At 40.0% G+C, this 23759-nt stretch overlaps 1 protein-coding gene across 2 annotated transcripts in view; it reads left to right on the forward strand.

Annotated features, from left to right (window-relative positions):
• Nucleotides 1-23759, forward strand: part of LOC121962607 (gamma-aminobutyric acid receptor subunit gamma-3-like) — a 106588-nt gene that overhangs the window by 52653 nt on the left and 30176 nt on the right. For both annotated transcript variants that reach the window (XM_088074818.1, XM_088074819.1), the window contains 3 exons: nucleotides 10889-10980; nucleotides 11401-11532; nucleotides 16547-16629. In XM_088074818.1, coding sequence (XP_087930944.1) covers nucleotides 10889-10980; nucleotides 11401-11532; nucleotides 16547-16629 — 307 coding nt within the window. The remainder of the gene's footprint in view (nucleotides 1-10888; nucleotides 10981-11400; nucleotides 11533-16546; nucleotides 16630-23759) is intronic.

Below are 23759 nucleotides of genomic sequence, written 5' to 3' on the forward strand. Positions count from 1 at the left end.
GGAGCTAAACAAAGCACAAACAGTTTCTTAATCAGTCCGCCTCGCCATCATTTGAATATCACTGAGAGCGTGAATCAATTCAGGACACGAAACACATCTCGAGTTTCATGATGGGTACCGTTATTTGTTTGATGACACTCCACACCCTCGAGCACTATAATAAGATGCACTTGGAGCTCACTTGTATATTGAATACGATCCTTGCGAGGGTCCCTCTGTAATTTTGATCTGTAACAAGAGCAAACTGAGCCAACCTTTCGCAGAATTGCCCAATATCAGAATTCTCGTCTGCTGATTTGTGGAGTAGGTGCACTCTTGAGGAAGCTCCCCAATAAATTCTAGCAGGGAGGAGCTGCAAAGCAATAAAAGCCTCCAGGGCAACACAGAACAGAGCTCATAACGGCACACAAAATGCAACGGGCGGGAGATGCCATTACCCAGGTATGGAAATAAGTAAGCAGAACAGGTGGAGCTGGGTGCTGGAGGTAGATATCAATCATCATTGTCAGTCTACAGCATGTAGCAGATGGAGCAACGCACCTCCAGCAGCTGCAGCTTTATGTAAGCGTGACAATACCCGTCTCCATTAGATGTGACATGTTTGAATATGAATTGGAGAGTCAGCTGATATTGATTCGCGATAACCTCGCTAATCGTTCTGCTTTTTTCCTCCTCCCTCTCTAGCATCTTTCCTCTTAAATCTTTCAATTCCAATTATCGCTCCTCGTCATTTTCCTTGTCCGCGTTAGATTACCTTCTGCTGTTTCCACTCTTAACTAATTCCTCCTCTTTGGCTTTCTCCTCCTGTGCTTGTTTTTCCTTCAGAATCAATGTACACAGAAATTTAGTGTTTGAAGTGAAACTCAGCGTATGAATTAATAATGAGCACTTTGTGTTTGAGGGGCTATTCGTGAAGCCGGGGAAAAAAAGATCACCTTTTCAAAGACGGTGGCAAAAAAAAAAAAAAGCTCGAGGTATCAAAATCAAAAATATTTTCAAGGAGATAAACAAGAAAAGATGCATATTTTGCATTAAAGACATGACTTTAAAACCCTGCTGTTTAAACCCGTGTAGGTCTGAGTTTTAATCACAAACTGTATAAAATAATGGATGTAGCCACTGTGAAACCATTGGTTTTTGGACTGTTTTTGAAATGTTATTGAACAAACTGATCAAATTGTGTCATTTTGCAGAGGTTGTGACTCTGTGTAGATGTCTCTTTCCCAATATAAGTCCAGAGTTTCAGTGTTGTTGTTGTGTTACCGTGTTAGTGTCAACAGATGGCACCGACCTGTCAATCAATGCAGCCACGCCCTATATTTTTCGTAACTTAAAGCCTTGACGGATGAGTTGTATAGAAATTCACCTCCATACAATTGATATAAAATTTTCACTAGGCTGTAAACACGTTTATTTCCTCTGTAAAGTTGAGCAGTTTAATAACATGGGGGTCTATAGGGAGTGACTTGTTTTTCGGGGCCAATTTCTAGTGGCGATTAGAGGAACTGCAGTTTCTGGCACTTATATGCTGACTTCTTTTGAGCCGTGGATGTTTCTTGGTTCAACATTACGACAATAAGGTCAAATCTGAGGCTATGTTTATGATCGGGCTTTAAATGTGATAGATTTCAAAATAAATGTCACAAGGAAATAGCCTCACAGGCTCGTACTCGACTTTGAGTCTACGCTGCTGTCACTTCTACTACTACTACTACTCCTCTTGCAAGTCCTGCTGGAATTTTAATTAAAGGTGGGCGATAAATCGGATTTACTCGGTGCATCGCGGCTTTTTCCACGTGATGTACAAAATGACTTTATCACGAACATCGAGTATCATGTCAGCATTTTATTTTTTCTCTCTCTCTTCCTCTCACAGACACACACACAGAGCGGGGCTTTTGTCCGGCTCCAGACCGCCAGACTAGTTAGTTGCATTATGCGACCATAGAGCACCACTATGACTTGCAAGTACTGTTACTATATGAACTGGAGAGCAGTTTGTTTCCAGATTACAGTGAATTAATCGTCACGTTAAACAGCACTGTGGTAACAGTCTAACTTTAGTCACATTTCGTGACCATGGAGCACCTGTGTGTCTCTGAAATCTTTGCAGTCTGAACTGGAGACCTGTTTGTTTCCAACTCGCAGTGGATGAATTCTTATTATGGGGTCACAGTTTAATTTAAATTTATATTCACTTTATTTAACATTATAACAGTATTTTATTAAAGTTTGTCGTAACAGTAGTTTATGTAACTTTATTGCAACTGCAGTTCATTTAATAATTTTGCATTTTTAACAGTGGTTTAGAGGAGATTTCAAAATATCAAAATATATATTGTGTGTTGCGATAAAGCCTAGAAATGTTGCGGTTTTATTGTATTTTATTGTATATCGCCCAGCTCTAATATGAATGCACTTCTGCTGCCTCCACTATGTCTGCTGCTTCTGTTACCAGTGCAAACAAAATGAAATCATTTGTCCTCGAGTTAGACACAAAAACACAGGTGTGGGCTGCACCTCAGGCCAGATGCTCAGTGAAACACAGCCGACGGTTTGTGTCATTTCTCATTTTGCTTTTTGCGCGTCCTCACAAGCAGACTTCAATTAAACAGCCAGGTATGCAAATCATATCCTTTTGTTTCCTTCAAAGGTCTCTCTATTTGATTCTTAGGGATGAACAAGACAAAAGCATGTTTATGAAATTAGCTCCACACACAAAAGCAATCTTTCAAATGCCATTCATATCCGCAGGTAACGCACAGATTTGTTTATTACACGTGTGGCAGAAGTTCATCACCACCCCTAAGCTGTGGTTGAATGGTCGTGTTTACCGTTATTTCTGCGCGTCACCCTCAAGGAGCATCACTGCGAAGCCGCCCGCGGGACACAGCAATGCATTCTGGGTGTTTATTTGGGGAGCGGGTGCGATGGCTTTGAGAATATCACTGAAGCAGCGGGAAAAGCAGCACAGAAATGGACACATGACTCGGAGAAATCCACCACTCCTCATGTTTATCTCTCTTCATCTTCTTCTTGAGGGATTAAAAATGTAGTCCAGTGACCAGTTTTCCAAGGTCTGAGAGATATAAATATGTCACTTATAAATATTTATACAAACTATGCGGCATCGGTTTTGCCTGGAGAAATACATTAGTCAGTGATCTGTGCTTAAGTTTGAGGTTTCCTTCACTGCAAAGTGTAATATAGTAAAGCGCAAGACGGTATTTCAGAGCAAACGGGATTCTACTTGATCAGCAATGAGGCGAGTGAGTAGAATTAGTGGAGTACTTTATGAGGGAGGGTGTAATGATGTAGTATTTATGTCAGGCTGAACTGACTTTTTTTTTTGCAAGTTAATTAAGAAAACCAGCACAGAGAAGAGAGCGTGTGGTTGAAGATGAACTCAGATCTTTTACTGAAAGATATACTATTTTGGATTTTCCATAAAAAATAATGCATAGACTCATTCAGCTCAGTGAAAGAGCGCTCTGTGCTTGGTCGAAGTGAAAGGCAAAAAAAAAAAACATCTGTTTTTCGCGTCTCTCTGTAGGGACGTAGAGAAACATCCCAGATGCAGCGTCTGTTGACATCTACTGTGACTCAGTTTCATTATTGATATGAAAATGTTGATATCAGCGCGGCCTTTCATTACCAGCCCCGACACTTTTTCATTCAAAGTTTGCAAAAACATTCAAGCGAGAAAAACATTTCTGGCTCAGTGAGTGTGAAGATTTCAATCAAGCCCCCACGAAACACAAAGTTATAAAGACATAAAGTATTAAGCGTATCCACCCTCTCGGGGAAACATGTTTTGGTACATACATGTGGAAAATGTGGCTGAGCGACGAGCTCTGTAATTGGTAAGGAGCGATCCGCCTCCATGCAAAAATGATGAGGCTGGATAAGGAGGAAGCTATTTGTTCTGACACTGTTCAAGCCAAGCTAATTAATTTCAGTCAGACGTGCTTTGCTGTCAACATCCTTTGGCTTTAATAATGGATTCCATGTTATCAGATTCAGAGCAATATTTGCATTCCCAAAGAGAAAGAGGCCAAATTTGTTGATTTTTATCCACCTTCATAAAAGCAAATTAATGTGCAGATAGTCAGTGAGAGCTGACAGCCCGACAGTCAGAATAAAATGTTGGCATTTTAGGTTTCTGCAAATCAAAGATATCTTGTATTTGTGCGTTTCATACACATCTACATTTCTAAAGTGATGATGTTCAGATGCAATGTGTATGAGCTTCCTCAGGAGGAGAGGACAGTGGATGGTGTGACACCAAGGCCAGACAGCTGCCAAGCTGTGACAGCAGCTGACTAATGTTCGAGAGCAACGAACAACAAAAGTTGTTATTCTTAACAAAAGATCTGGACATTTTCAGCTGTGTTTGTAGTGACATAACTGACTTTCTTTAAAGAGAAGTTGGAACATTGCACTTCATGCAGTGTATTTGGCCCAACACTAGGTATTTTTAAGTAGAGGTTGGGGCAAGTCCAGCCATGTTAGCAGTGACACAAACCAGTGATTTTTTTAATGAGAGGAAATGCCATTTCGAACAGTGTTTGTAATAACTAGACTGGACACTTTTTGAAAGAGGTTGGGACAAACAACTTTCTTTAATGAGTGTGTAGGACAGTATCAGCTGTGTTTGTAGCAGCCAAAATGGGGATTTTTAACAAAAGGTCGTAGTATTTTCTGCTGCGTTTGTAGCGATAAACCATGTTTGTTGTGGCAAAACCAGGTATGTTTAATAAGAGATCGGAACAATTACAGTCATGTTTGTAGTAATGGTCGGGTCGTCATTTAACGAGAGGTTGGACATTTCAAGACGTTTTGTAGCAACACACTGAATATTTTTCATGAGAGGTGATGTCCAGCTGTGTTTGTAGTGACAAACGGAGGTATCTTTTAGGGAGAGTTGGGACATTTCCTTTTGTGTTTTGTTAATAGCAACCAAACCTGGTATTTTAGGCCAAAACATGGCCTTTTTCTAACTCTCGGTGTTTTTTCGTGCATGAACGTTTAAATTTACACGTTAAACACAGCATTGTCACAATAGAAAATTAAAAACTGAAATATAAAGGAAAATAAAGTTTCAGCAAGTGGGCTATATATGAAATGTACAAATGTAATATCCATGGTTTTCAGAAACGTGCTTTGCCAGTATTCGTTCCGGTGGTTGGGTTGGCGCTGATAGAAAATGACATTGTTCAGGTGTGTCGCTCTCATTAAATATAGCAAGAGGATTTTCATGTGAAATGATAATATTCCGCAAAGGTTTTGCATCATATCCATGAAAGATCTTCACCTTTTGAAAAATAGTGAATTGGATTCACAGAGTGTCTTTTTTGATCATGTTAGGGTTTCCTAGCACTTCCTGTGCCGACCTCCTGCTGTGGAAAAATTAGTCAGGGACAGGAGGGAAATAGTTTAGCACATTCTGAATATTTTAAGACCTAAAATCAAATATTTATACCCTAAATAATGAACTCGCAACTCCCTGTCTCTGACTTTATATGTTGGACTCTCCCAGCAGAGAATATACAACTCACGCCACCCTTGATTATCTCACCTGCAGGTCTGTGCCTCATTGTTTTCAGTCAGTGGCGGTGAATAATGGACTCCCTTAACACCTTCGTTTTCTGACTTTGAAATAGATCCCCAGGAGAATAATGCAAGCCTCCGTAGTTAATTTCAGTCAGATATCTCCTAACACACGCCATCATTGTTTTGCATAATGTCCATGAATAATGGACCTGCTTCAGTGCCTTGTCTTGTAGGTGTAGTCCCCAAAAGGACCCAGTGGAAGCTGAAAGTCCCACCCTGAGAGCTGGTCCGCGACAGGCAGGCGTAACATGTAACGCGTTGCAGTTTCCTCTGTAAATTAACGGGGCGTGTCTCCCTATCGTTATCCTCCAAAGGTCACCCAGGCTGACAGTAACAATGGGGATTCTGGCGACAGATGTATTAGGAAGGTCAGGTCTCGTCTGTCTGTATTTTGGAAAAGGTCAGGGATTTCTGAAAATGAATGACGCCGTACGAAAGTCCTGATGTTTGAGCTGGGTTGTGCACTTACTCTGCTTTAAAAATCACAGTGATGTATCATTTGTTGGGTAATTTCACAAACGTTTTTTCCTGAAGACCAACTGCAACTTCCTGAGCTCAGATCAGATTTTCGCCACACAGGATCATTCCAAGTGTCTCGCATAATAGACCCCGGAAAGCCGATATTTCCTTTTCCTTCCTTTTTCCATCAGCTAAGGATTGTAAACAGCTTCCAAAGAGTCCTCACTGTCTGACCTTATCATCGAAGTATCATTCGACCTTGTTTACATTCTATAGAGGGCCTCCAGCTGATGTACTGACCTTCTGCCGGCCACGTTGGAAGTCCTCAGCTCCCGAGCGCTCGGAAAGCGTGAATAATCCCAACAGACTCAAGGCTGCTCCGCATTGATCATGCAGTATTCAATCAATTTATCCTCAAACATTATCGTTTTTTTTTAAACGTCAAATTTTTTCCTGTAAAAGGTTTTATTTTTATCACTGTTTCTGCAGATCCTTAAAAAGTCCTGGCATTGAATTCATTAATCTAAAAATAAGGCCTTTATTGGTGTAAAATTGATTAAATTCATCTTTTAAAAGTCAAGAGCAAGTAAGATTAAATGTATCTTCTTTTTCTGACGTTGCATCGTAATAATCTCAAAATAATTGTTAACGTCTACTTTTTTGTTAGATAATTTAGTAAATTCTGTCTCTTAAATTTAAGTGAAAAACATAAAATGGCCAAGAAAATCAGACAGAAGTGCCAGATATTTCCCGCTCCGACCGGTAAACCTAAAAGATGCTTTTATGATTATATAATTTATTTACTGTCAATGATCTACCTTTTTCAGTGGACCGGAAAATTAGTTTTAAAATTCATTCCAAGTGGCATTAAAAAAGTCCTAAATCTAACTTGCCCCAGCTGCAGGAACACTGTTTATGTAGCTGTTCTGCTTTTTGTATTCTTGAAAATTAGATTTAATTTCACTGGAATTCACCTGGCTTTATAAATGTTATGTTGTCTGAAGAATTAAATGTGGCATCTCATATGGTAACCATAAAACTGCATTAAATACAGGGTGTCAAAAGTGTTGTGGAAACAGCTGCAAACATTCAGATTTTAATAGAGTTTCCGTTTGTCAAAATTATCTTGAGAATCAACTTTATTTATACAGCACACAATGTGAGCTCAATGTGCTTCACACACAACACACGTGCACAAAAAAGATAATAAAATAAGGTTTGAATGCATATTTGGATACATATACAGAGAAGGAGAGAAAAGGAAAAAAGTAATATTAATAAAAGAAATTAAAATTTGTTCAATTCCCACCCACATGCTAACATAGTGTACCCATACATATAGAGAGAGAGATTAGAGCCCTATTTTAACAGACCGTACAGTGTTTGTACATTTTCTATCGTAAAGCAGATTGTTCCAGAAACTAGGACCATAATAACTAAATGCACCCTCACCAGACTGACTAGTTATCGTGGGTCCAGTTATGAAGCGAGTGTCTGAGCGTTTTTTGGAGGGTTTGTAAGCAGTGAGCAGGTCACAGATGTATTTAGAGGCTGAGCCTTTCAGTGATTTGACAACAGTGAGCAATACTTTGATGTCACTTCTGTGCTTTATGGGAAGCCGGTGAAGTGATCTAAGAATAGGAGTAAAATGTTCAGTTCTGCCTGTCCCAGTAAGCACTCTGACTGCAGTATTTCGGACGAGCCGAGTTGTTGTTGTGCAGGCTTAGGTAGAGGTTATATCGCCACCTGTCGCTTTGGCATGCGTTTGACTGTCTGGTGGCCTGAAACGACATTTAAGTTTTTATATGGACACGGTTCTCCAGTTAAACACCATAATGTCTGACTGATCTAGGTGTTTATTTTTTGCTATAGTGATGTCTATCAGTGATGATTACTGGAAAAGTGCATGCAGGCGAGGGCTTTTCGTTACACTGGAGACGGTGAGAAGACACTGCCCTCCATGCAGTGAATGCCCTGCAGGAATGAAGTTCAGAGTTCATGGATATTAGACACGATCCTGCACGATTTGGATGGCGGTGATCATTTTTAAAGAGATCAGTTCTTTTGTAGAATAATGGTATTAATGATGGGGGATGTTTCTGTTTAGGCAATACTAGCCCTTTAGACAAATGTATCATTGGCAGAGCGGTTAAAAACAGGGGGAGGGCGGTGGGCTTGAGCTTGTGCACTGCTTGCTTGCGTACCTGACAGCACTCTCGAGTTATGCAGGAGCCTCCCTGATTAATGTTTTCCACTTATCTACCGATTTCATAGTGATGTGACTCAGATGGGTGTTTCGCAGTTTCTGTTATGTTTCCAGACTGTAGGATATAAGTCATGGTACCTGGCAACCCCACTGACCTGTGCCTGAAGTGACGCTTATTAAATATGAACACAGTTGCTTTCTGTCTGGTCTCGCCTGCCACTCAATCACTTCCTGACACACTCAGAATATTTGCACTTGACATTGTTTGTTATGTAAATGTCAGTAAATTTTACTGTGAGCTGTGGATTTAAGGCTCATTAAAAGTCACTCAATCATCATCCTTGTATTCATTTGTGGTGGGGGGGTGAGTGGGTGTTGAGACATTGCCAGTAGGCCATTCCAACAATATACCACTACCCCTGAATATCTCCCTCTTTTCCTTTAGCCCACTGGTGGCAGGTGTGCGCTAGTCTTGCAGATATTGCCCAGTAAGCAGATAAAGTCCCCATTAAGTTTTTCAGACTGCTGGATCTTTAGGACCAATGCATGATGCAGTAACAGCTGTAGCAGCTGTATGACGTCAGCTGTATGACGTCAGCTCCAGCTGTAGTCTGTAGGGTGGAGACGTGTACGTCATCAGCGGGGACACCTGAGCGCATGTTGCTTTGAATGGGAACAGTGACGGCGCAAACAATTAGCATGGAGGGATAGCTGTTGTGAGTGTGTCTAACAGGTGTTCGGGTTGAAAATCCAGGGCGCGCACCGACAGAGGGGCAGGCCGAGACCCGCGGTGGTGGCGTTTCCTCCCGCTTAGGTTTGGCGGCGAAGAGCCGCTCGGTTATCTGTGAGTTTGCAGGCAGACAGCCACGGTGAGGGGAGCAACCGGTGTTTTGGTTTTTGCAGCCGATCTCTCGCAATCACTTGCGGTCAGTGAGAAATGCCCGCGGGGCTACAAACAAACAAGCTAACTAGCAGCAGCGGCAGCAGCAGCCGGGGCCACATCCAGCCGAGGGGCCAACTTATAACTTAACTGTAAAACCTAGATCAGCATCGGTTTACTTGTGATGCAATCATTTAACAAACTGTGTGACCGTTTTGAAAACAGAGGCAAAGAAGCCAATGAGCAATTCGGCAATTCATGTCCCAAAAAATGCAAACTGTAACAGTAAATGTATATATATATCAGTAACTGTATGTATATCTATCCATCTATCTGAAGGTGTTATATTAGGGCTGGGCAATGTTAGATGTTCAATGTACAATGTGATACTACATATGCAATATGCTTTTTATTACTAAATATATTTTAACTTTTGAGTTTTGCATTTATAGTGTTCATTTTGTTCATTTTGCTATATTTATCTCATACATACCTTGCTTTGATATGCACGTTTACCCATTTGGGACTAATAAAGGATTGCCATTGTCATGTCATCCTAAATTTTTGACATTGTAATGTTTTAACTGTCTTGAATTTAAAGGATGTAAACAGTAAAGTGATATAGTTTAATGAACTTCACAGACTTTTTTAGCCCTTCCTTTATTCGCCTTTACCCACTTAGTCATTCTATCCACTTTGTCAGAGATTATTTATCAAACATCTCTGTAATTTTTTTGTAGAAGGTTCAATAGTAAATCGTACGGTATTGTTGCAATATTGTTGTTCAAATATTTGCTTAAAAAATGTGATTGGGACTGTCTCCTCCACCAGACTGCTTTGAAAAAAAAGCCCAGTACTTTTGTCTTGCTGAATACGACAGCTGCTGTTCTCCGGCTGCTTTGATCCGTTAGTTTGCTTGTTTGCTTGACTTTGGTGAATGCGAATTAACCCTTTTTTTAGCACACCAAAGACACACAGTAACACAAACATTTTGATCATTGCAGTACTAAACCAGCAACTTCCGTGTTCTGCGAGGTAAATTACTGTTTTTGGCAAAGGAGTAATTTGGTTTTAAAGAGAGCATGAGTGGATGTAACGGCCTCGGTGTCTGATGCTAAGGTAAAGCGGTGAATGTAATCTAAATATAACACACAATAAAACTGAAGTTGATCTTTTTTGGAAGCTGAAATGCTGCTGCCTCAGTCCGCAGCAGTGCTTTGATCCTGATTCTCCAAACTGGGGGCATGACTATGGATAAGTACCTCATACATACTGACTGTAAAAGATCTGAATCATCCCTTTAACATTTCGTATGATTAAAAAACAAAAACATGATGTCACGTGGATAAATTTTAACTTATTTCACCTACTAAGTAAGGAAATTTTCTTTCGACGTGCTAAAACTTCTCACAATTAGTCGAGGGGTCACTGCTGAGGTGGGGAAAAGTGCTGAAGTAAACAATTTATGAGATGGTGTAATTTAATTTCCATATCAAAAGCATAATGTGTATTTGAGTGTTTTCTTCTTTTTCTTCCATCGAGCGCTGCTCTGCTTTGGTATTTTCTTTGATGTGGACACATTTGTGTTCAAACAAACACATTATCAGCTCCTCCAGACGGACCGCAGCGAGACTGCTCAGCACACACTCTTCATCCATTTCTTCTTGTCTTTGCGCTGCTTTAAAAAGGGTGTTCAGATCAGTATATTGAGTCCACTTTTCTCTTCCCAGGAGTACCAGATCGATATTATCTTCGCCCAGACCTGGGTGGACACCCGTCTCCGGTATAACAGCAGCAGCAGCATGCGGCTAACCCTCAACAGGTACGCTGGAATTACTGCGGATATGCGGCTCTATTTCAAAGATATGTCAACATGCGGCTGCAGCATCGATGCTATTGAGAATTAAAGCATTTTATATCAACATGTTGTTAAAAGAGCTCGCTGTGACTTTTTCTTTACACTGTAGCGACTATTGTGCATCATCATTTTCACACCGTGATATTCATTTGAGAACAATATTCGTCTCTCTCTCGGGAAGAGGCCCGTAATTAATGGAACAAATTGATTGATGTGCTTTGTTTTCCCACTGTCGCCCCAGTATTTTATTATCCTCTTATTGGGAAGTGGAGCTGCTTCATGCATTTCAGAGAAATCAGAAGAGTTCGGCAGCAATCATTTCTCACCTTCTGCCTCTCTCTCTCTCTCTCAATCTCCCCGTGTCTCTGTCTCTCCTTCATCCAGCAATATGGTCGGCTTGATCTGGCTGCCCGACACCATCTTTAGGAATTCCAAGAATGCAGACTCTCACTGGATCACGACGCCCAATCAGCTGCTGAGGATTTGGAACAATGGAAAAGTACTCTACACACTGAGGTAATAGGGACACAAACACACACACACACACACGCACACACACACACACACACAGTACAGTATGAGACATGAGACAGAAGTGTGTGTGCACAGTGAAACAATGGCAGGTAGCTCTAGCAGCAGCATCACCCCAGATTTCAAACAAATTGAAGCACTTTCTTGCTTCTAACATTCAAATTTGGGCAAAAGGAAAGAGTGGAGCAAGCAGCAACGTACCAACTTGTGGTCCTCATTAATACGCAATAATTGGTGCATTTTGCAGCTCAATTCAGGCTCAGTCATCTTAAATTCATGTTCATTGCAGTAGTTTTTGCAATGAATGCTCTGCGTGCTCCCGTCAGGTTTATTATTAGGTGCACAAATCAGTTTGTGCACGTCAGAGCGACCACCGCCTGTCTGTAGAGTCCCTCAAAACATGGTTTCACATCTCAAAGGAACACTTCACCCCTAAAATGATCATTTGTGTATCAGTTACTCACTCTGTGTCACACTGAAATCTGGTAGAAAACCTCCACACTCCTTCAGGCTTCCAGCTAGTGTCCTCCTCCTTACACCAGAGCCTACAGGAGGCTCTTCCTTCACAAATTCAACATAACACAAGGCAAGTAATTTATATACACAAGATTTTTGGGGGGTGAGGTATTTCTTAAAGAGGAACTCCACACTAAACTGTCTTTGCGCTGTGAAGTTCAGATCATCTGACTCATACTTCACTAACTCTGACAATACAGTCAAGACCTCAGAGAATATTATCATAAGAGTACGAGATTAGAAAATGCTGATATGCATCATTTTAGAAGGCCGGGTTATTCTTGTTTTTAACCTTTGCTGTGATCGACAGCAGAGATACAGACAGGAAATGCAGAGAGAGAGGGGAGTATGACATGCAATAAATCAAATCAGGGACGCTGTGCTACGTTTTGTCCCCTAAATGGTTTCTCTGTCCTGAGGGGACATTTGACAGGCTGTCGAGGGAGGGGCAGGAAGTGGGTGCGTTTTATACTATGAGAAACACTGACGGGTGAGATGGATCAACTATTCAGGTCATGTGACATCATGCCAACGTTTAAAAATATACTCACTATTTGTATCAAAATCCAAAATTTAATCCTAAGTGTAAACCAGTCAGTGGCCATGAGTGTTGTTGTTTTTTCTTGTCTGTTATATTGTGGGGGGGTTTTGTTTCACAAGATTGATTTTAAATGATGATGTTGATTTGCAACATTCCCTCACAGATATACGTATACGCGTGTTTTGAGGCCTATTTTTTAGATTGAATTTGAGGATTTAAAACTTAATGTGGAGCAACCAGCAAGAAGTCACTTTAAAGTCATACATTTTGCTATAAGTTAATGTTTGAGAAAAATTGAGAAAATAGCAATTCATTGATTTTCCAGAATACTTACATTTGCTTCCCCATTTAAGGGTTAACCAGCTGTGGTTGCCTGCTTGTCTTATGGTGCCGTGGCTTTTTTTAGCATCTCCTTCAGTACAATTAATAATTTATTTCTTTTGTGAATGTTTATTTCCAAATTAAAATGAGAATATCTTAGGTGTAGACACAAAGCCTTGTTTTACCTCGGCGCTAAGAACAGAAACTTCTCTGACGCGTCGGTGTGTCATGTGTTGGCGCTCGTTTGGTTGAGCTCGCTCTGACAGCTTCTCAGTGGTAGAGAAATGATGCAGGGGAGGGTTGTGCGTGTGTGTGCGCATGGCCTTATGACAAAATAACCCTCGCTGTGTCAGTGGCTACAGAAAAAAAAACACCACTCAGGATTCAAGGGGACAGGTTCTTTTTAAATTTGAGTGGCATCTGGGTTTATGAACCCTCAAGCTCTGACGTGAGCTTTTTCTGTCCTGAGGATCCAATTTCACCTGCGTATCCAGGATTTCAAGCTAGACCACGGTCAAATAGCAAATAGCAGCATGAGTGTTTGTTTTGGAGGCCTCAGAGGAACAGATGCACAGCTCCTGCAGCGTCAGGAGAGCACGCAGAGTCCAATCAATCCAGTAAAGGTGGACCAACATTGTCCACTGTAAGGAGAGAAAAGAAAGACTCGACTTGTAAGAGCTCTGATAATTCCCTTAGATTTAACGTCTAATTAAAGAGGAGGGATTTGCGGTGTTTTAGAGGTTAATTCCACTGACATTATGAGCTTTGAACCAAGTTAAAAGGAATAGACTGAATTACTGTGACACTGCGCCAATAACAAAAGTCACTTTCGGATAGAAAACTGGCTCCTGTTTTGAACTGTAGAAACGTGTAAATGTGGCAGACTTGTTCATTTCCGTCGTTTTCAGTTGTAACTGTAACACGTAAGAATAAAGAGTTAAACGCGGCGGTGCGACACACCTAACGTGTCTGTTGTTGTTGTGGACGGGCCGCAGCAAAACATATTTTAGCCATTTAACAGCAAATCTTTATCAAAACATTTGTTTACAGACTCTCACCATAGACTGTGCAGAAATAATAGACGGAGCCAGCGTGACGTCACCCTTTGGTTTGTCGACGCCTATTCCGAAGCCTCGAATTTGTCATTTTGGCCGTCGCAATCTTTAGAGTGAAACTAACCCTAATGCGAGCTGGTTCCTCAGTTAGCAGGGTGAATTTACAGCTACACTGTAAAAATAGACTTAGTTTAAACCGGTAAAAGGAGACGACAATTTGAGGTAATTTTGTAATGATTCAACCTGTCTTCTCAAATTCAGTCAAGTTAAAAATTTAAGGCAGCCCAGCTTCTAACTTTTTCAAGCGAAAACAAATAGTTTCTTCTTACAGTGCGTGGTTAATTGTTGATAATGCTAATGCTAATCCACAGGTGAAAAACCATTAAAACATTTCCTGTCTACATACAGCTGTCCTTTAAATAAAGGTGAAAAAGCCCCAAAACAACCAAAAAAATAATAAAAGAACAGTTAACGTTGTTTTTCATTAACTGAAAACACTAATAGTGACAGGTCAACGTTACATCGATGCCTGTACTGAGGTATTCTCTGAAGGCTGCACAGTCAGTGTTTTTATACTGACAATGGCTGTAATGATAATGTCAAAGAGATTACTCTGTGACAAATCCACAGAGATTTATCAGCCCACTCCGATGGACCCACTGCCCTACCTGCACAAACTAGCAGGTGAATATACTGGAGCATTAAGCAGCTTCCAAATGAGAGATAATTTTGCAGTAACATGCATCAGAGACACAACTACAAATGAATTTTAATGTGGTTTAAATAGAAAACTGTATGCTGACATGTTCGCCACAGCAGCTTTACAAGGTGATAATATGCAAGTGTTGCTTTCAGCCTCCCAAGTGGCTAAACATATTAATTGTTACAGCTTTTTCAACAATTTACAGACTAAAGATAGGAAACTTTACACAGGATAGTGTCAATGTTATTGTAAAATCAACAATCTGATTGCTCGCGTATTGGACTTCATGACCACATGTTAATGAAATCTTTTCGACATAAGCTTACAATTCACTTTGCTACTTGCATTTCGGTAAAGATGTTTGGCGACAATTACACGCATTTAGCAAATGAGGTTGCGCAAAAACAATGGGATTCTCAGTAGAGTGCTGAATCCAAAATCCAGTGAGCATATTCCAAAAATGAAAAGGTAGCACATCTCAAATCTCGTACGTCAAGGAGAACAAAAATATTCACAGGAAATGATAGCAGGGCGTGCGCAGGTCCTTAAAGTATTAGAATGTCTCAATATTACTTTTATTACGCATTAAAAGTCATTAAACAGTCTCGAATTTGAAAGTCGAGCTCAAGGTCACTTTGAACTTGTGTCAGTCTTGTTCTCTTGAAAGCAATATCCCGTGAACACTTTTGTTTTCCCACTGTTTTCTTCCCTAAAATCTGGTTACAATGATCATGAAAACATTGGAGCAGTAGAAAGTGCTCTAAAAAGTATCTGATGGGCTACCCATAACCACCCTGAACAGGCCTGCACCAGACAAAAGAAAAATACTTTTTCCAGAATTTTTCTTTCGTTACAGCCAATCTTGGCGCAAATGGTACTTCTAAAGAGCTCTACGCGTTGACTCCTGAAAATACACAAATGGAAAGACGAGTTTTCTCTCGAAATTCCTCCTCATAGCCACAAACTTCCCACAGACTGTTTTGCTTTTAATAGCTAATTTCACTCCTGCTAATGCGTGTCTCTGTGATGAATCTGAAAATTATTGTTTCATTAAAAGGATATTAAGTCTTAAAGAGGCATTCGTTTGGGGGTTTATTTGCATCGAGTGATGCATGTCGGCAGCGTGCGCCGGCGCCGCCGCCGCCGCCTGCTCCCCTCACCTCGGCCGACAGTCTGGGCCAAATGTATGCAAATTGGGACCGTACGGCTCAGTCATCTGCACTTTGTTCACCTACAAACAAGGCGAGCGAGGCAGCCCCTCTTCCTGCTTTGAATGAGGCTCCTCTTTTGTGCTCTAAGTCAGTCAATTTTAATGAGAAACTGTAGCAGGGACAAAGACGCAACAACACAGAACAAGTCAAAAGAAAAAGCCCATTTTCACGATGGTCTCGTTTTTACAGCCATTATCGCATCCAGTGAAAATTAATTTCAGCACGATATATTGATGTGAAACGCACAGAGAATATAAATTGAGTTTTATGTTTTGTAAAACTAATCCCCCGTGTCTTTGTTGTCGCTGTTTCTTTCCTAAAACATCTGGTGTGTTGACTTGTCCAGTGATCAGAGCTAAGTACTGCTGTTTGTAGATGCCAACACGCCTCTGGGCCCTGACCTATAAGTTAACGCCGTCTCCGCCAAAAACATGTCGGACGCTGATGATTAAACAATGCTGTCATTCTGAGGGATTTCACATATCTACCAAGCAACCGAGTGTGATCCTGCACCATCTGGTTGGGACGTGATCAAAGCAGTGATGATTGCTGTGCATTCACAAAATGTGCTTCACGGAGCGAGAAATGACGGATCTGAAGCATTCTTAGCGCTTCAAACGTCTTTGTTAAGTATTTCTTTCTCTCTCTTCAGGATGACCATCAACGCCGAATGCCAGCTGCAACTCCATAATTTCCCAATGGACGAACACTCGTGTCCCCTCGTCTTCTCCAGCTGTGAGTGTTTGCAATCCCGCAACACACACAAACATGCAAATATGCTTCACACTGAGCCCGCTGAAGTAAAACTTTTAAATCAGAGGTCACAGACACCAAAAAATATCCAAATAACAACATCGGAGTTTTCTTTAGCAAAAAGAGGCGGTCTCAGCAGGTTTTAACGCAGGCACAATTTTAAGCCAAACTGAGCACTGAAACTGAACTGTGCCATCAAATGAGCATAAACACAACCTCAGCTGCTAACACACTGAGACACGTTGTTTCTTAAACAGTTTCTTAACTTCAATGATTTAAATGTTAGGCCTCAAAAGTCATTAAATAGGTGCATTTTTTGAATATGTGAGGTCTTAATAGCCACAAACCTTTGCCAGCATTCGTCTAGTTTTTTACACGCTGGTGTACCTTTTGTTTTGTTTTTTTAACCCGTTCTGTGTCCGCTCTCTGAATTCAAAAATGTTTCTGGGTCTGGGAACACAGCATAGGTAAACCCCATCATCATGACTTTTTTTTTGTAATTTACTTTATATTGTTGTTTAGTATTAAACATACACTGTGTGCATACGTTAGCCATTCATGCCCATCACAGATCTTTTCAGAGGTACACAGAGAGCAGCAAAAACAGAATCAAAGATATGAACAGAGAGGGAATGATCTTTTCTTTGCAGTAAAATCAATGACATTTAAAAATGAAATCAGGCCTATTGGGTGCTGACGTAGTTTATCATTTTTTTTTCCCAGCATGAAGCAAATTGTTCTGATTTGTAGTTGATGAATGCTGTTATACACTACATTTTGTAAATGTCCATTGTAATAATAATAATGTCCATCCATACATTGAAACTTGGGCTCTCCTGCGTGAGCCCTTTCCTGGTCACAATCCTTCTCTCCAGTCATCAGCAGTTTATTCATTAATCATTTGTCTTTTTCCTTTTTTTGTCTCTTCTTGAGGTATACATCCAAAAAATATATACTTACTCTCCAGTAATGAAAATATCTTGTAGGTTTTCTATCCCTCTCCAATAGTCTTTATTAACAGGGTTGGCGGTAGTGGTTAGGTTGTGTTGGTTTACGCAGTTTCTCCCGACAGAATCAGGCTTTTTCAGCCAATTCCCTCCATTTCTGTGGGTATCATGAGTTATATTTATCCTGCAGCAGCAGTTTCAGTGGTGTTGTAGATAATTGTTCAGTTGGTTTGTCTAGAGCTGATCAGATTAACGATTAGAGGAGAAGCAGAGGGCAGAGTGAGTGAATGCAAACTTTTAGAATGAGAACAATGTTTCACTGTCCCTGCGTCAGTTGGCAACAGCACGCTCTGCACGTGTACGAGCGTTGTGCGTTGAATAATGGCAAAGTATATATATTTCAATAGCGCTAGAAAATGTATTTGATGTGGCGGATGTTTTATTTGTGGTGGCTCCGTATGTCTGCAACGGTGCAGAAATACAGTTTAAACAGAGTGATTCGAGTGGTGAAGTAATGACTCCTGAAACGTGGAAGTCCGTTAGACTTTTTGCACTTTTGGTTCCCTTGTCTCAAAGTCTGTGGGTTTTTTGAATGGGTTTTCAGTAAAATCCCTTAAATAAGGTCTGCGGTTTACATTGGCTTAAGATGTTTATACGTTTTGTTCCGCAACATAAAATACGTCCGTACAACCCAATTTTTTTTAACTTTTAAGCTTTTACGCATCTTAAGAATGGAGGTCGCTAACAAGTGGCTAAATGCTTTGAAGCTTCAAAGTACTCGGTAAACTTTTGTCACGTTGCTCTGGACTGGAGCTGTACGAGCTGTTGAAAGTCAGTGTTGATAGCCTGTAGGGACCTGTGGGAAACAAAAGTAAATTTGTGTGACTGTTGCTGAGCTAAGAGCCCCTATAAAGTAACAAGTAATAGTCTCTTAATTTGCGTCTCTGTCTCTTCTCTCTCTTAAGTTTATAGTCTCTCAGTCTATGGCGTGCCCCATAAAACCGTGCTGCAGATTTACACCTACATTATATTCAGAATCAGTTTAGTCTGCCGCAGTGTTCTGTCTGTGGGGATAAATCAGTTTGCAGCAGCTGTTTTGTATTAATTTCCTTCCCTTCCTCTCATATTTGGCACCCTGATTGTAGTCCAGCCTCCCGATGGCTCATCAGATTCAGATGAGGGATCAAATGAGCAGGACGGAGAGGATGAACTTAATGTTTTGGGCCGCGGTGAGGACCTCAGCAGCAGCAGCGTCAGGAGAGCCACTGTTGGCTCTAATGATGAGGCTTATCTCAGAGTGTTTCTGCGATTTATGGCCGCACACACTCTGTAGTTATAATGGTTTTTGGGTGAGGAAGCGAGAGACAGATCAGACGTCACAAAGTGCTTCATGATAAAGATAAAAGACGTAAAGTGGAGACGTTTTCTAGAAGTCAGAGTCGGCGGAAAGAGCCAAGGGTTGGTGTCACATGAGTCTGAGACAGTTTGGAGTCCGTCCGTCTCGCTACAAGTGAAGAGGGAGCTACAAGAGTCTAGACAGGCTAGAATAAAAAGTGAGAATTGTCATCTCCATCTCAGCTGGAGACACAATAGGTTTTACACTAAGCAATATTTCTCAAAACAGGAACGAGTCAAACACTTCCCACGTGAGTCAGTGGCCGAAGTTTCTGGCTGGTTTTTATCAGTATCAGTTGTAGAAAATGGTCATTCATCCAGTTTTTAACCCTCATGCACATTTGGTGCAAAAAATGTACGCTGTTAAAAAGTTCCATGAAAATACTAGGCATAAATATTTTTTTTCAACTTTCACTGCATTACATTTGTCAACCAACATCAGTCCTGATAATAACTTCCAAATATTTAGTCATTTTCAATATTTTTAACCCAGTTAAATACCAGTACGTTGACACGATGCCATTTTTTTTAAATGAAAAAAAAGTAAAAAGTGGTTATTTTCCACATACTTAATGATATATTTTATTGTTGATTATCACGTTCTCAGGTTCTCATATTGATTTTTTTTGTTTGTGTTAGTTTAGTTTTTTTGAAAAAAAAAAACTTTTGACATGTTTGGAACACAAAAAATGTACCCTGTCAAAAAGTGCTATAAAATGCTATATATAAATATTTTTTCAACTGTCAACTAACATCAGTGTTGATAATAACTACTAAATATTTATTAATTTTCAATATTTTAACATCGGAATTTTCCATAAATTATCTCTAAGTCTTGGACAGGTCAATGATTAGTCGTAATATCGATCTTTTGCGTTAGTGTTTTTGGTGTCAATTTTGGTGGTGATACAAAATTGTGAGATGAAAATATAAATTGTAAATTAAAGCCAGTGGTTGATGAAGTACTTAAAAGCCACATTTAATTAATTTAATTAATTAACACACATATTAATTATTAAAAATACAGATATTCTATCAGAAAATGACAAAAGTTAGTCGCCTATTAGAATATTTCAGTGTTATTGAAGGCTTATCTTTTCTCTTATCTTTCTTTTGATTTTTTTTAACAGCTTATAGGATTTAAAGAACAAAATCCAATTTTCCTTCCCTCCCATTTCATACGTCCGTCGGTCCCTTCCTCCCTTCGTTCCTTATTTTGTTGTAAACAATAAGGTACTTACGGCCAATGCAGCGGAGTAACGGTGGAAGTTAAAGGAAATATCAAAACTCAAGTAAAGCACAGTAACGCCCAAAAACTGAAGTAATGTAACAAAGCATTATTACAGATGAAAGCTGGGGTAGGAAGAAATCTTAATTCTTGAGTGCAGACTTTTATAAAAGCACAAATGAAAGACTTTTTTTGTTTTTTCGTGAGGCCGCTCTCGTCTAAACCTGGCCTTAGACCGTTTGATGAGTTTGTCTTCCTTTTTCTAGGTCGCTTTGCAGTGTAGGCAGTTGTTGCCTGAGCTGGAATATCAAATATCTCTGCAGGACTCTCTGCAATTGAATCAGGCTTTCACAGAAATGATGTTGCAGCACCAGATAATGTCATTATTTCCTGAATATGTGATAACATCAGAAAATGTACTTAAGTTTGCACTTAACTTGATTAAATATGCAATAAAATCCAATAATATAATAATTTGTAACAGTAATTTAAAGAAATGTTCCGACTGACACTGACATTTTGGGGAATTTATGACAGAATGCACTGTGATGTAGATGTTGCCTTATTGAAAAATACTGTACATCATCAGGGGTGTAAACAGTACCCATAAACTTCCACTTTTTTGGTCAGGCCCTCCTTCACAAATAGAAAATCAGTAATTAATTTGTCAGTGATAGAGATTTAAGTTTGATGAATCTTTACCTCATAACAATGTAGAACTTGCCATCTGTTTGAAATTTGAAATTCTACTTAAGTCCTTGAGTTTACATTTCCAAAAACTTGAAATCAGTGTCAAATGTTGGCGTAATGTTAGCCTACTGAAAACAATAAGAGTGATATAAACTTTGTATGCCTACATACTTAACATTTCTGGAAAAAAAAAAGCATCTTTTCATTATTTCATTACATTTCATTGTATCATCAGTTTTGAAAAAATGACCACCTCAAAGATGTTAATACTATATCTGTAAAAAATTTATTAAAAGTATTATTTATTAAAAAGTTTAATTACATTTTCAGGTGTTATTGTATTTTCAGGAAAGATTTGAACATTATTGGGTGCTCCATACGTGGATCTGCCAGTAAAACGCCGTCTCTCTAAAATGACTTTCGATTGGCCAAAGTCTCCCGTCAAGGGAAGGCGCAGAACACCGAAATCAAACCGCCTACCCCTGCTTTAATGCTGCAGCTTAATCGTATTAACTATGTCTATGTTCTAGCACATTAAAACAGCTCAGAGCCAGAAACTATGGCATGATGACTGCATTAGCTCTACCAACGTCTCCGTGCTGGCGTGAAATTAGAGCTCTCGGAGCGTTTATTGTTCCATTAACCAGCGCCTTTATTAAGTTACCCGTCACCTAAAAAGCACCAAAATCCCATTTTATTTTCCATGATGGGTCATTCAGTTGGACCAGACATCTTCCAGTGCTAGATATGATTTACTTTAGATCATTATCATTACCTACAGATGGTGGCGTTTGTCACAGGCCATTATTGACCCTCCTCTCAGCATTGATAATCAATTGAGTATTTATGCTCACAGTGTGACAAGAGCGGATCTACCAGGAATGTAGGCAGTGAAAGAACTATTGACCGCAAATGGACTTCCATTATGTCTCTTCTCTCAGTAAAAGGATTTCCTGTAATTACCCTTTTTTTCCCTCGCCGTGTGAATGGACATATTTTGAGTCTGTAGCAGCAACAGATGAGTCTTTAGTAACACTGAATTAAAGCCATGAAGTATCATGTTAGCTGAAGCTAATGAAGCTATATTCCTATGGCTAATTGCAAACATATTTTGGAAAAAAACAACCAAAAAACTACTGTATAATTTCATGGTGTGTGTTTTAGATTTGGCGTCTGGGCAAAAAGTATACAAACGTAAGCTCAGATAGCAGATAATTTAAAACCGAAATTCCCCCATTTAAAACCACAGATGCACAATATGGAATTTTTTTCAGCTAATACCGATAATCCATAATTACCCGCTTCTGACTATGGACAAGACTAATACATTAACCAACAATTACCCCCTTCTCATGGCCGATACTAATACATTTACCAATACTTACCCGCTCCTCACGGCCCACACAGGTATGATAACCAACTTTCCGGTGGCGTTGCCAGGCTGGCGACCTGGACTCGTACCGCTGTTGTAATGTTTCTTTGTCTTTTATCGTAATAACCGACACAATAATCAATGGCTGATAATAATACAATAATACAATAGCCGATAACTTTACATGACAGATGCTAATAAAATAACCAATAATTACCGACTTCTCGTGGCTCATGCAATGATAACCTGCCTTTAACGGCTGATACTAATACGGATATTAATACGGTAACTGGTAATTTTACATTTTTGGTATTTTAAAAAGCGGCTCATAACCTGTAATAACTGAGGGTAAAAAAGGCTAAGACGTCGCGATAAAATCTCCGAACGAACCAAATCTTGACACACCAAAAACAAACAACAATTTTTTCTACTAATGTATATCTGAAAACTACCAGACTTTTGAGTATGGTTTTGCCTTAGAATTAAAATTCAAATGATATAATCTGTCAAAACAGATATGTTGTTTCTCTTCTCAGTGAATTGAAACAGAGAGTGCCTCCACCTCCCTGTAGTTTGAGCCTGTCGTGGTGAGTCGGTTAGGACTGTTTTGAGGCTCTGTGTTGGATGTGAGCTGCTGCTGCTGGGTTTGGTCATAAAGACGGTCCGTCAGCGCTGCTTTTAACCTGATTAATGGCAGCAGGAAGTTTGCTGATCTGATGGAGAATTAGGCCGTTGGGGAATAGGCCCTTGGCATTTGTTGTCTTTCCCTGAAACTTTGAAAGACGGCGACGACATATTTGGCTCTCAGCGTGCAGCGCTTGTTCTTTTTCTTCCTCTCTGAGCTTATGGGCAGCTTGCAAGCCATCTTTGAAGTTGTACCGTCACCTACTTTATTTGGGTGTTGCTGCCCTTGTGAAGCCAGTAAAGGCAGTCCGGCTTCGTGTTATTGGCGCCATTTGTCGGCTTTGATTTCGTTATCACAATGTTACATAATACCATAAATTTGTTTAGCGGTAATTTAAAACTGTGCGGAGGAACAGTCGAAGTGACATTTGGAGACGTTCCTAAAACCAAGTTCCAAACGGTCAATGTATTCAAGAGGTTTAACTGCCTGTCACAGCCTAACAAAGGTTCCTCAAATAAAAGAACAAAAACATCTGATCTAGGACTGCGCTAAAACGGCCAGATCTTTTTACTTTATCCATGAACATAGCTTACATACATGTGTTTTTGGGAGACAGCAGCACAGATGTCCATATCTGCAGATTCAGAAACCGTTTCTGCCGATCAGGCACATCACGACCTGCTTTTTGTTTTGGTTTTTTAAATAGCGCATTGGCAAGTGTTTGCACAGGTCGTGTGTGAAGCAAATAAGATGCCTTTTTATTGTGACTGCAGTCAACTTTGTTTGAGGTATAGCGTTATAAAGACGACGAATGCCTTTAAGACGGCACTAATCCTTCTCGTTAATTCCGATCGA

Source organism: Plectropomus leopardus, chromosome 24 (assembly GCF_026936395.1).
Source record: "Plectropomus leopardus strain MGB_pleo_1.0 chromosome 24, ASM2693639v1, whole genome shotgun sequence".
NCBI classification, from domain to species: domain Eukaryota; kingdom Metazoa; phylum Chordata; class Actinopteri; order Perciformes; family Serranidae; genus Plectropomus; species Plectropomus leopardus.